Here is a 14,089-nt window from a genome sequence, read left to right as displayed (position 1 = left end):
TATCCATGTATGCTGCTCACAGTTCTTCTCACTGGGAGTATTCCCACTTTCCACTCCATTTTCAGACCAGAAGTTGTTAATCTGTTGAAAAATTTCCCTATATGACATAAAAGCTGCTACTGGGGTTATTAATTGATAAAATTCAAGGTGTTCCATGATCATATGTCATATTCCATTAGGTTTCTGCAGGAATCAAATGGAATTATAAACAAATAATGTATCATTTAGTCATTTAGGTCAACAGCAACTTCTAGATATGAAATTGCTTCTCATTAGTACCTTGGTCTGGAGGTTTAATTTGTAAATTTGAGGTATGTTTGAGTTTATGTTAAGTCATGGACAGAGAGGTAAACAAAGGAGGCAAAACCAGGGTTATCGAGGGAAAAAAGATCTATTACTATTAAGGATTTTTGAATAAAATTTATTTCTGCTGTATTCCTCAAAAATATAAGAATTGTGATCTCCTATTGAAGATATCTGCCTAAAGACTGGCTGATACAATAAAGGAGGGGAAAAAAGCGAAATCATTCCAGATTAATCCATGGGTGGACATACTATTTGAGATAGAAGTGGGGGGAAAAGATATGTACAGAAGGATGGATGATGGGGTACCTGGATTGCTCAGTTGGTTAAGCATCTGACTTGATTTCGTCTCGGTTCATGATCTCAGGGCCATGAGATCAAGCCCTGCATCCAGCCCTGCTCAGCATGGAGCCTGCCTAAGATTCCCTCTCTCCCTCTCCCTTTGCCCCTCCCCCCACTCATGTGCTGCCCCCCCCCCCAAATGATGGATGACACAAAATATAGGAGAAACTTTCATGATGGGCCATAAATATAGTCTATATTTTCCCCAAAACACATAGCTAGTGAGTAGCAGAACAGAAATTTGAATACTCTTCTCTATGATTCCAATTCTCATAACCAAGATCTATTGTCTTCTATGATAGAGAACTTAACAGTTGAAGATAAAATTGGAGATGAATAGTTGCACAATTGTTGAGGGAGCTTAGTACAGAAAATGGATAATGCAAACTAGAAGGAACTTACAAAAATGGCACCAACAAAAGTAGGCTCTATAATGGATTGGGGGTGGAAGCTAGAAGCTCTATAGAATTTTTTCCTGTGTTTCCATCTAGAAGTTCTGTAGTTTTAAGCTTTACATTTAGGTCTATAATCCATGTGAGTTGGATTTTGTATATGATATGAAGAATGGGTTGAAGTTCTTTGTTTTGTTTTTTTTTTTGCACATGTATATTTAATTGTTCCAACACTATTTGTTTAAAAGACCACACTTTCTCTGCATATTAACTTGGCATCTTTCTTTAAAAATCAATGCATAATAAATGTGAGTCTGTTTCTGGACCTCAGTTTTGTTCCACTGATCTGTATCTTCATCATTTCATCTGTACCCCACAAAACAGCTGTTTTGAAGCCAAGATGGTGTTTCACTGTACATGCAATTTCATACAAGTTACTTTACTCAGCACTGATTTCCTCAGCTCCAATATGGTAGTAATAATACCCACTTTTCAGAATTGTATGAGAACTAAAAATAGTGCAGATAAAGCATCTATCTCAATACCCAGGGTATGGTAGGCCCTCAGGAAATGTTAGTAATTCTTTCCATCCATTCTCTGCATTGTAAAATGTAGTAATCTGGCAGAGAATTCCAGATACATCCTCTAGGAATATCACATTCTCTGTCACATCTACTGTGTTAACTAATCCAAAGTATTTTCTTAAGAAGGTGGCCATAGTGGTACTTGGGTGGTCCAGTCAGTTGAGCGTCTGCCTTTGGTTCGGGTCATGATCTCAAGGTTCTGGAATCAGGTCCCATGTTGGGCTCCTTGCCCCGTGGGAGCCTGCTTCTCCCTTTCCCTCTGCCTGCTGCTCTCCCTGTTTGTGCTCGCTCTCTGATAGATAAATAAAGTCTTTAAAAAAAAAAAAAGGTGGCCATAATCAAAACTTATTTTCTGCACAAAGCTTTCTTAACCCTTGTACTGCTGGGTGCCTTAGCTGTTATCTTTATTATTCATCTTTTCATCCAAAGATCCAGGTTTCCTCCATTTGGGAACCAACCTAATGTCCATCTTGATTTTGAATAGTGCATCCGTTCTGCTCCTTTTCTTTCTTTCTTTCTTTCTTTCTTTCTTTCTTTCTTTCTTTCTTTCTTTCTTTTCTTTCTTTTCTTTCTTTCTTTTCTTTCTTTCTTTCTTTCTTTCTTTTCTTTCTTTCTCTCTTCTTTCTTCTTTCTTTCTTTCATTCATTCTTTCATTCATTCATTCATTTGTCAGAGAGCGCGCATGCACAAGCAGAAGAAGTGGCAGGCAGGAGGAGAAGCAGGCTCCCCACTGAGCAATGAGTCTGATGCGGGACTCGATCCCAGGACCCTGGGATCGTGACCTGAGCTGAAGGCGGATGCTTAATCAACTAAGCTACCCAAGCATAACTGCTTTTTTCCTTTCTCCTTTTTCCTTTTTCCTGAAAATTCTGAGTTTTATTTCCTTTAGTTTATGTGCCTTTATCTCATAGAACACAGGAAGTTCTCTTTCCATTAACAGCGCGAAGATTATGATTGGATCAAAGCATTATATGCATACTGGATGGTTACCTCAATTATCAGGACTCTACAAACTTATCTTAACAATGTCCAGGTCAGGAGACCAAATTGCCTCAAAGTTTGGGAGCCCAGGAATTGTGTTCTGAGCTTGTGTGCTTTCTAAGAGTGATTCTTCATCTCAATTTCTGTTAAGATAAGTGAAATGAGGGGTGCCTGGGTGTTGCACTCAGTTAAGCATCTGACTCTTGGTTTTGGCTCAGGTTATGATCTCAGAGATTGAGCCCTGAGTTGGGCTCTATGCTTGGCGTGGAATCTGCTTGAGATTCTCTCTTCATCTCCCTCTGCCCTCCCCGCCCCACTCATGCTCTCTCTGTCTCAAATAAATAAAATCTTAAAAAAAAAAAAAGATAAATGAAATGATACCAGCATGTCAATCCATGACATCAAAAAAACAGGTTCCTCCAGGCAAGAATAGGGCCAGGAACAGTTTATGTGCCAATGATATTCATGTTGTTTTTGATGACAGGTTGCACTAGGGCAGATTAGAATCCAGAGAAGATGTAAATAAAGCCTCCCTTCATTAACTAAAACTCTATTGGTCAAAATGTGGGAAGAATATTAAGGAAGAGCTTGGTACACTGAAATCATTCTCTATGTGAAATTTATAATTATTTCCATTGTTAGAGAAATGACTCAAAATGTATGCCTTCCTTGTGCCCCATCACTAGTGTCATTTCTATTTTTGGGAGATGTAGATAAAAATGTCCTTGACCTGAAATCAAAGGACTTGCTTCTGTCAACTATTCACACTATGGTAAACCATTTCCTGGTCCCTGAGAACAATAATGGAATGATAACCTCAGCTCTGCCTAATTTGTAGGACAATTGTGATAACTTGAATGAGATAACAAATATATAATGAAACCCAAAAGTAGAACTTCAAAAAGGACTTCAAAAAGGAAGTGCTGTAAATACACATGCAAAGGAACAAAAAACCACGCAAAAAAAACCCCACATCCTGGATGCAGGATGATACAAATTTTATTAGGAAAGAACAGAAAGAAGAAAATTCAGTGCCATTGTGAAGAGTTGAGTAACCTGGCAGAAGTTACTATTATATAATGCATATATCTAAAAAGATGATCAGTATTGATCACTGTAGAGAGCTAAAATACACTCAGAAGAATCTGTTTAGGTGCCATAGAGGTGACAGGTCATGATCACTTTTCTGAGGCTGAGAGTGTGAATCAGTGGATGTTGACCAGCATCTGGAGTTGACCAAATGTAGTTATCAGCAATTCCTACAGTGATCAAGATAAATAAGAATAAAAACAAATTGAATAGACTGCATTCCCTCCATAGACACAGAAGCATTACAGAAAAAGATGACAACAAGTGCAGTGTAAGGCTGTGTTCCCAGTAAATTTAGGGAGCCACTTCTTGGAAGATAGTAACGTTGGCATATGGTCTAGGAAATGTATCTCTGGTGAGTAGTGGGTTTATAGCAAGTTGATCAGCAGCAGGAAGCCTGGCAGAGGCTGGACACACAGCAAGGGAGGGAACAGGTGGTCCTACAGCAGGTGGTACAGCAGCAAGCTGGGCTGTAACAAGCCTAACAGAAGCTGGATCCATAACCTTGGACTAGGAACCCAGGCATGCAGCAAGTGGGGTGGTAGCAGGTTCTCCTACAGTACACGGGGGTACAGCAAGCTGACTAACAGCAGCTGCATAGACAGCGGGTTTGTCCACAGCCACAGGAACTACAGCAACTGAGCCAGCAGCAGGTGGTCCTGCAGCAGGAGGTCTGACAGCAAGTAGGTCAGCAGCAGGGCTGGTAGGGCTCGTTCAGCAGGACCTGCAGCCGCCTTGTCCACAGCCACCGCAACCTTAGCAGCTGGGCTAGCAGCAGATAGTCCTCCAGCAGATGGTGCGGCAGCAATTTGGCTGGCAACCAGGCTAGCAGCAGCTGGATCCACAGCCCTGGGCTAGGCATCCAGGCACGCAGCAGCAGGTGGGCTGGTAGCACGTTCTCCTGCAGTACACAGGGGTACAGCAGGCTGGCTGACAGCAGCTGGACCCACAGCAAGTTTGTCCACAGCCACTGGACCCACAGCAGCTGGGCTGGCAGCAGCTGGACACACAGCAGCTGGGCCGGCAGCAGGTGGTCCTGCAGCAGGTGGTCTGACAGCAAGTTGGGCGGCAGCAGCAAGGCTGGCAGCAGCAGGACCCGCAGCAGCTGGACCCGCTGCCGCCTTGTCCACAGCCGCCGCCGCACCCGCAGCAGCTGGGCTGGCAGCAGGTGGTCCTGCAGCAGGTGGTCCTGCAGCACGTAGGCTGGCAGCAAGGGGAGCAGCACGAGTCGGTCATGGTGTCACAGGTGGAGGGGAGCTTCTGTTCAGAAGTGAGTTTCTCAGATTCTGTTGTCTCCTCCTGTTGTGGGGCTTTTATGCGCTGCATCCCCAAATTTGGACCAATGGGCGTGACTTCCTTGTTGTTGTTTCTGTTGTTTTCCCAATAATTTGGGAATTGCAAAAGGGGAAGTTGTTTTCCTAATGTTATGAATCTTTAGAAAGTAAGTGTTCAATGTGTTTCTTAATTGGCGATAACTCATAGAAACATCTTTGATGAACACAAGGTGGTCACATCAGCAGCAGCAGTCTTGCTTCAATAATTTCATCATGTGATGTAATTCCCACTGGGCTGGGAAGTGGTTGGCGAGTCAGGTTAGTGGTCCTTCCCCAGCGCTGGTCCTTAGGTTGCATGTAGATTGGGACTATCCCTGAGGTGAGGGGCATGATGTGGCTATGGTCATAGTGATGAACTGAAATCATGTGTGAACCCAAGTCGGTTTCCCCACAAAGCCTGATTCCAGACTCGCACAGGCATCTGCCTCTCGTAGCACGCTACCCCACCTGTGTATCCCGGTTCAGTCAGAGACACCTGGGTGGAGGATATCTGACTTCATCTCTTCCATATGTCAAGGCAGAATCAAGCAGGTGGATAGAAACAGCCGCAGTACACCAAGAGGAGGCAGGCATCAATCGCCAGACTTCCTGAGTGACCAGCAGTCCTGATTCACCCAGAAATGAGGGCTTTTCCAGGATGTGGGACTTTCAGTGCTATAACTGGGGCAGTTTGGGGAAACCAGGATGAGTTGGTGACTCTAGTCCTCACCTTGTTAACCAGCAGAGGAAGTTACTTAATGTCACTGACTCCACAGTTATTGCTTGCTCTTCCCCTCTGCTTCCCTCCCTCGCTCTACCTTCCACTCTCCCCACCTCACGTCCCCTCCTCTTTTCCTTCATCTTCCTCCTCTGTCTTCCTCTTATACAAATTGTGCCTGTCCACCATCATTAAGAAGAAAATATTGGGTGTGAGTGGAGAGGACTGTAGAATGTAGATGATGTCTTAATACGCCAGCCATATATCTCAGATCTGCCGGTGTTCAGGACAATTGCTACCCACCAGAGCCGCATCTCTATGCCTAAGGGCTGTTTTCATGCCACAGGAGAACGTCATGCGTCCTGTGCGTGCCACACTGAGGGAAACGCTCAAGCAGTGCTTCTGGAGAGTTGGTGTATAAAGAATCCAGATCCCTTGTTGCTGAATTAGGAGAATCCCAATGAATGTGTTACATCATTTCTGATATATCTCTCAGGGTTAAGCTTCACTTGCAAGCTGGGACGCTGGACTCATAGTGCCACTTCCCTGTGTCACTTCCTCACACTCTCCCCGTGGGATCTGCCCTCCCCAAACAGACTACATGCCTGGATGCTGTTCTTCAGAGTGGCTTCTGGGAGACACCAAACTCTGCCATAACTTTACCCGTCTCAGTCTTGATTTCCTCATCCCTGCAATGGGAACCTTGATACCTCTGTGGAAAATTACTTCAATAATTAAAGAAAATGTACATGAAGCATTCACTCAGTACCGCGCAAGTAGGAGGCCACTCAGGTCTTGTCCGTTCCTCATCTCAGCTCACAGACCCCCAGCTCTCCAGAGCCAGCAAGAGGCCAGTTTGGTCTTGGCAGTCTGTCCAGAGCCTCCTGGATAGCTGGTTTCCAGTGCTGGCGTGTGCCCCAGACAGAAGCCTTCCTAGCTCCTCAGAGGTCCCTCCGCTGTTCCCGGGAGGTGACTCGGGGCCTAAGTCTGCTCTTCCTCTCAGAGCCTGAATCCAGCCTCTCGTCCCTGAGTGCCGAGGCAGCGTCATGCTTTAGTTCGGGACCAGAAGCACCAGCCTTCTGTCTGTCGGGACTCCTGTGAAGGCCCCTGCTCTTTTCTCTTTCTTCTTCCTCACTTAGTCTCCCCTCGCCCTCCGCCCCACCCCTGCCTACGCCCCGCTCCCAGAGAGGCACGCTGATTTCCCTCAAAGGGAACGCTTCAGGGTTCCTTCCCCAAACGCTGGAGGTTGTCTGGTTCCCTTAGATGGTGTAGAGCTCATGGATTACTCCAAGTGATCATACACGCCCACTGCACGGGCTCTCGGCCCTGATGTCATCCTTCCTTCCTTTTCTTGCTACCATGTGGATCACGTGAGGCGAACGTGATAACCACTACACTACGGACACTAACATGTGGATCATGAGGCCAAATCGCCCGCCAGTTGGGGAGCATGATGGGCTGGGCACAAAAAGGCCTGATCCCTCTGTACTCTGCTAATAGGTCCCGAGGACCACGAGGCCCAACCAGAAGGGGACCTTCATGACACAACATGACGTGCGTGTGCAGCTGCGGCCTTCAGTCGTGAGGCCACCGCAGGCTCACCTATCTCTGATGCAGAGGGGTGCATGAGGGGCTGGATGGTGCCCGAGGCCACGCAAGGGCCCCCGTGTTCCCAAGAGCTCTAAAGGGCCGGGCCCGCTGCCCTCACACGGGGCTGCAGGTCCCTGAGTGGTAGGACACAGACGTCTACCACGTTGTCCCACATATCTAGCACCGGCAACTACCTGAGAACAGGACTTCCGCGCTCCACGAAGACCCTCAAAGGAACATCTTGCTGGTGCTCAGGCCCAGGGCGTTGCCTAACTCGCCTACAGATGGGAAGGGGAGTGCCCTTCAACAAGGGCAGCAGACGCAGCCCGGCGTCCGAGTTTTGTGTCCCCGTCAGCTCTCCGACATGACGTCCTGAGGCTTCCTCATCCGCAAATGGAGGAATGAATTTGTGGGGGAGCGTATGAGGCTCCAAAAGGGTAGTGTACGGGGTAGGTGACCTGCATATAAATCGTTACGTCGCGAATGCGGTACAAGGACACGAACACCATATGGGTTGCGAATCGGTACAGGGTTTATTAAGAAATTCATGTGAGATTCCCTGTGTCTAGGGAGACATTCAAAAGGATGATGACAGGAAGAAATCAGCATACAAGAACCACGAGTATGCTGCGAAAGAAAACATACTTGTGCAGACATTAATAGTTGCAAAAAAATAACATGTCAGGTAGGAGGATTTATTTCTCAAAGGGGTCAGTCAGGATGAAGATCTTGACTGTGGAGTCCAAGGAGAGATCTTGACTCCCTATCTGGATGCACGAAGCTGGCAGGGACTCCCAAGACCTAAGGAAGAAGAGAATCAGGAGAAGTGGCCCACGCTTCATCAAGCTGATTCACAAGCTTCTGAACAGGCAGATGAGTAACAGAAATGCTGGCGACTGCATGCTGGCTTTCAGCAACATTTGGCAGTGTCTTTGTTTCCCAAATGGCAAATCAGTGCAATGTGCAGGTGGTGGTTCCTGGTGAGGCACCTGGCAGTCGGAAGGCTGGCAGCAGCTGGACACACAGCAGGGGTGGCAGCAGGTGGTCCTGCAGCAGGTGGTGTGGCAGCAGTTTGGCTGGCAACCAGGCTAGCAGCAGCTGGATCCACAGCCCTGGGCTAGGCATCCAGGCACGCAGCAGCAGGTGGGCTGGTAGCACGTTCTCCTGCAGTACACAGGGGTACAGCAGGCTGGCTGACAGCAGCTGGACCCACAGCAAGTTTGTCCACAGCCACTGGACCCACAGCAGCTGGGCTGGCAGCAGCTGGACACACAGCAGCTGGGCCGGCAGCAGGTGGTCCTGCAGCAGGTGGTCTGACAGCAAGTTGGGCGGCAGCAGCAAGGCTGGCAGCAGCAGGACCCGCAGCAGCTGGACCCGCAGCCGCCTTGTCCACAGCCGCCGCCGCACCCGCAGCAGCTGGGCTGGCAGCAGGTGGTCCTGCAGCAGGTGGTCCTGCAGCACGTAGGCTGGCAGCAAGGGGAGCAGCACGAGTCGGTCATGGTGTCACAGGTGGAGGGGAGCTTCTGTTCAGAAGTGAGTTTCTCAGATTCTGTTGTCTCCTCCTGTTGTGGGGCTTTTATGCGCTGCATCCCCAAATTTGGACCAATGGGCGTGACTTCCTTGTTGTTGTTTCTGTTGTTTTCCCAATAATTTGGGAATTGCAAAAGGGGAAGTTGTTTTCCTAATGTTACGAATCTTTAGAAAGTAAGTGTTCAATGTGTTTCTTAATTGACGATAACTCATAGAAACATCTTTGATGAACACAAGGTGGTCACATCAGCAGCAGCAGTCTTGCTTCAATAATTTCATCATGTGATGTAATTCCCACTGGGCTGGGAAGTGGTTGGCGAGTCAGGTTAGTGGTCCTTCCCCAGCGCTGGTCCTTAGGTTGCATGTAGATTGGGACTATCCCTGAGGTGAGGGGCATGATGTGGCTATGTTCATAGTGATGAACTGAAATCATGTGTGAACCCAAGTCGGTTTCCCCACAAAGCCTGATTCCAGACTCGCACAGGCATCTGCCTCTCGTAGCACGCTACCCCACCTGTGTATCCCGGTTCAGTCAGAGACACCTGGGTGGAGGATATCTGACTTCATCTCTTCCATATGTCAAGGCAGAATCAAGCAGGTGGATAGAAACAGCCGCAGTACACCAAGAGGAGGCAGGCATCAATCGCCAGACTTCCTGAGTGACCAGCAGTCCTGATTCACCCAGAAATGAGGGCTTTTCCAGGATGTGGGACTTTCAGTGCTATAACTGGGGCAGTTTGGGGAAACCAGGATGAGTTGGTGACTCTAGTCCTCACCTTGTTAACCAGCAGAGGAAGTTACTTAATGTCACTGACTCCACAGTTATTGCTTGCTCTTCCCCTCTGCTTCCCTCCCTCGCTCTACCTTCCACTCTCCCCACCTCACGTCCCCTCCTCTTTTCCTTCATCTTCCTCCTCTGTCTTCCTCTTATACAAATTGTGCCTGTCCACCATCATTAAGAAGAAAATATTGGGTGTGAGCGGAGAGGACTGTAGAATGTAGATGATGTCTTAATACGCCAGCCATATATCTCAGATCTGCCGGTGTTCAGGACAATTGCTACCCACCAGAGCCGCATCTCTATGCCTAAGGGCTGTTTTCATGCCACAGGAGAACGTCATGCGTCCTGTGCGTGCCACACTGAGGGAAACGCTCAAGCAGTGCTTCTGGAGAGTTGGTGTATAAAGAATCCAGATCCCTTGTTGCTGAATTAGGAGAATCCCAATGAATGTGTTACATCATTTCTGATATATCTCTCAGGGTTAAGCTTCACTTGCAAGCTGGGACGCTGGACTCATAGTGCCACTTCCCTGTGTCACTTCCTCACACTCTCCCCGTGGGATCTGCCCTCCCCAAACAGACTACATGCCTGGATGCTGTTCTTCAGAGTGGCTTCTGGGAGACACCAAACTCTGCCATAACTTTACCCGTCTCAGTCTTGATTTCCTCATCCCTGCAATGGGAACCTTGATACCTCTGTGGAAAATTACTTCAATAATTAAAGAAAATGTACATGAAGCATTCACTCAGTACCGCGCAAGTAGGAGGCCACTCAGGTCTTGTCCGTTCCTCATCTCAGCTCACAGACCCCCAGCTCTCCAGAGCCAGCAAGAGGCCAGTTTGGTCTTGGCAGTCTGTCCAGAGCCTCCTGGATAGCTGGTTTCCAGTGCTGGCGTGTGCCCCAGACAGAAGCCTTCCTAGCTCCTCAGAGGTCCCTCCGCTGTTCCCGGGAGGTGACTCGGGGCCTAAGTCTGCTCTTCCTCTCAGAGCCTGAATCCAGCCTCTCGTCCCTGAGTGCCGAGGCAGCGTCATGCTTTAGTTCGGGACCAGAAGCACCAGCCTTCTGTCTGTCGGGACTCCTGTGAAGGCCCCTGCTCTTTTCTCTTTCTTCTTCCTCACTTAGTCTCCCCTCGCCCTCCGCCCCACCCCTGCCTACGCCCCGCTCCCAGAGAGGCACGCTGATTTCCCTCAAAGGGAACGCTTCAGGGTTCCTTCCCCAAACGCTGGAGGTTGTCTGGTTCCCTTAGATGGTGTAGAGCTCATGGATTACTCCAAGTGATCATACACGCGCACTGCACAGGCTCTCGGCCCTGATGTCATCCTTCCTTCCTTTTCTTGCTACCATGTGGATCACGTGAGGCGAACGTGATAACCACTACACTACGGACACTAACATGTGGATTATGAGGCCAAATCGCCCGCCAGTTGGGGAGCATGATGGGCTGGGCACAAAAAGGCCTGATCCCTCTGTACTCTGCTAATAGGCCCCGAGGACCACGAGGCCCAACCAGAAGGGGACCTTCATGACACAACATGACGTGCGTGTGCAGCTGCGGCCTTCAGTCGTGAGGCCACCGCAGGCTCACCTATCTCTGATGCGGAGGGGTGCATGAGGGGCTGGATGGTGCCCGAGGCCACGCAAGGGCCCCCGTGTTCCCAAGAGCTCTAAAGGGCCGGGCCCGCTGCCCTCACACGGGGCTGCAGGTCCCTGAGTGGTAGGACACAGACGTCTACCACGTTGTCCCACATATCTAGCACCGGCAACTACCTGAGAACAGGACTTCCGCGCTCCACGAAGACCCTCAAAGGAACATCTTGCTGGTGCTCAGGCCCAGGGCGTTGCCTAACTCGCCTACAGATGGGAAGGGGAGTGCCCTTCAACAAGGGCAGCAGACGCAGCCCGGCGTCCAAGTTTTGTGTCCCCGTCAGCTCTCCGACATGACGTCCTGAGGCTTCCTCATCCGCAAATGGAGGAATGAATTTGTGGGGGAGCGTATGAGGCTCCAAAAGGGTAGTGTACGGGGTAGGTGACCTGCATATAAATCGTTACGTCGCGAATGCGGTACAAGGACACGAACACCATATGGGTTGCAAATCGGTACAGGGTTTATTAAGAAATTCATGTGAGATTCCCTGTGTCTAGGGAGACATTCAAAAGGATGATGACAGGATGAAATCAGCATACAAGAACCACGAGTATGCTGCGAAAGAAAACATACTTGTGCAGACATTAATAGTTGCAAAAAAATAACATGTCAGGTAGGAGGATTTATTTCTCAAAGGGGTCAGACAGGATGAAGATCTTGACTGTGGAGTCCAAGCAGAGATCTTGACTCCCTATCTGGATGCACGAAGCTGGCAGGGACTCCCAAGACCTAAGGAAGAAGAGAATCAGGAGAAGTGGCCCACGCTTCATCAAGCTGATTCACAAGCTTCTGAACAGGCAGATGAGTAACAGAAATGCTGGCGACTGCATGCTGGCTTTCCGCAACATTTGGCAGTGTCCTTGTTTCCCAAATGGCAAATCAGTGCAATGTGCAGGTGGTGGTTCCTGGTGAGGCACCTGGCAGTCGGAAGGCTGGCAGCAGCTGGACACACAGCAGGGGTGGCAGCAGGTGGTCCTGCAGCAGGTGGTGTGGCAGCAGTTTGGCTGGCAACCAGGCTAGCAGCAGCTGGATCCACAGCCCTGGGCTAGGCATCCAGGCACGCAGCAGCAGGTGGGCTGGTAGCACGTTCTCCTGCAGTACACAGGGGTACAGCAGGCTGGCTGACAGCAGCTGGACCCACAGCAAGTTTGTCCACAGCCACTGGACCCACAGCAGCTGGGCTGGCAGCAGCTGGACACACAGCAGCTGGGCCGGCAGCAGGTGGTCCTGCAGCAGGTGGTCTGACAGCAAGTTGGGCGGCAGCAGCAAGGCTGGCAGCAGCAGGACCCGCAGCAGCTGGACCCGCTGCCGCCTTGTCCACAGCCGCCGCCGCACCCGCAGCAGCTGGGCTGGCAGCAGGTGGTCCTGCAGCAGGTGGTCCTGCAGCACGTAGGCTGGCAGCAAGGGGAGCAGCACGAGTCGGTCATGGTGTCACAGGTGGAGGGGAGCTTCTGTTCAGAAGTGAGTTTCTCAGATTCTGTTGTCTCCTCCTGTTGTGGGGCTTTTATGCGCTGCATCCCCAAATTTGGACCAATGGGCGTGACTTCCTTGTTGTTGTTTCTGTTGTTTTCCCAATAATTTGGGAATTGCAAATGGGGAAGTTGTTTTCCCAATGTTATGAATCTTTAGAAAATAAGTGTTCAATGTGTTTCTTAATCGACTATAACTCATAGAATCATTTCAGATAAAAGGATTGTTGTCATATCGTTAGCATTTTCCTGGTTCAATAATAATCCCTACATGTGATGTAGTTATCCTTGTACTGGTTTGTGTTTGGGAGTTTTGAGTAGTATTACCTTCCTGGCTTTTTTTTCTAGGCTCCTTGTAGATTTGGGAGTTCCATGTTTTGAGGAGTATTCTGATTATTTTCAGAGGAACAGATGAGTCCATGGCTGAGTCCGAGTCTCTTTCCCCGCAAAGCCTGATTCTAGACTCTCACAGGCATTTGTCTCTCCTAGCACCTTACCCCCCCACCTTGTTTCTCAGTTCTGTCAAAGACCCATGGGTGGAGTAAACCTGGCATCGTCTGTTCCGTATGGCAGGACAGAACCAATGTGTAGAAGCAGCAGCAGTAGTTAATAGGGACTACTAAGCAATCATCAGTTTATGTACTTCCTTTGTGAGCAGTAATATTGATTTACCCTGAAACAAGGGTATTCCCTGGGTGTGGAACTTTTTTGATAGAACTGGTGAAGTGGCAAACCAGGATGAGTTGGTGAGTTTAGTCTTAACCTTGTTAATCAGCAGAGTATGTGACTTCATGTCATTGACAACACATTTATAGTTTAATATATGGGCTTTTGTATTTTTTTCTTACTTGCTTACATTTAATATGCGAATTGGACTAGTTAAGGTGATACCTGATTTGTCTTTCGTATCTAACGTGTTTAAATGTTTTTAGGTATACCATTCATTTAAAAAGCGTACAAATTATTAATTCCCAACTTGATTGATTATTACAGAATGAACACACGCATGTTAAGGTAACCAGGATAAGAAATTTAAATTAAAGTCAGTCTCTCCAAATTATACTTCTTCATTGTCCCCAAAGGTTCCTAATCACTGTGTTTATTTGTAACCCTGTAGGTTGATTTGGCTTTTTAAAGCTTTATATAAGTGAAAGGGTATAGAATTGACTCTGTGCAGTGTTTGAGAGATCAGCAGTGTAAATATTTGTTGTTTACTCATTGTCATTGCTATTTAATTATTTCACTGAATGAATATGACACCATTTATTTCTTGGCTCTTCTCTTGATAAACATGTATGTATTTTGAAGTTTGGGTAAATTAAAAACCGTGCTTCTATGAATGTTGTTTTAGA

General features: G+C 48.1%; 2 protein-coding genes and 1 pseudogene across 2 annotated transcripts; all 3 read right to left on the bottom strand.

Moving 5' to 3' along the window:
• Positions 1-3,584: 3,584 nt before the first annotated feature.
• On the bottom strand, positions 3,585-4,370 carry LOC125283424 (keratin-associated protein 9-9-like; annotated as a pseudogene).
• A 3,433-nt stretch (positions 4,371-7,803) lies between these two features.
• Positions 7,804-8,928, bottom strand: LOC125281060 (keratin-associated protein 9-2-like). Its single transcript, XM_048212593.2, has one exon. The coding sequence runs from the start codon at positions 8,899-8,901 to the stop codon at positions 8,401-8,403; it is 501 nt and encodes a 166-aa protein (XP_048068550.2). The 5' UTR covers positions 8,902-8,928; the 3' UTR covers positions 7,804-8,400.
• Positions 8,929-11,712: 2,784 nt separating this feature from the next.
• LOC125283422 (keratin-associated protein 9-2-like) lies at positions 11,713-12,759 on the bottom strand. Its single transcript, XM_048224742.2, has one exon. It carries the CDS (start codon positions 12,693-12,695, stop codon positions 12,285-12,287), a length of 411 nt encoding a protein of 136 aa, XP_048080699.2. The 5' UTR covers positions 12,696-12,759; the 3' UTR covers positions 11,713-12,284.
• Positions 12,760-14,089: the final 1,330 nt, after the last annotated feature.

Source organism: Ursus arctos, unplaced genomic scaffold, assembly GCF_023065955.2.
Source record: "Ursus arctos isolate Adak ecotype North America unplaced genomic scaffold, UrsArc2.0 scaffold_24, whole genome shotgun sequence".
Taxonomy (NCBI): Eukaryota; Metazoa; Chordata; class Mammalia; order Carnivora; family Ursidae; genus Ursus; species Ursus arctos.
The sequence above is the reverse complement of the archived record's forward strand: the minus strand, read 5'-3'. Positions and strand labels throughout refer to the sequence as shown.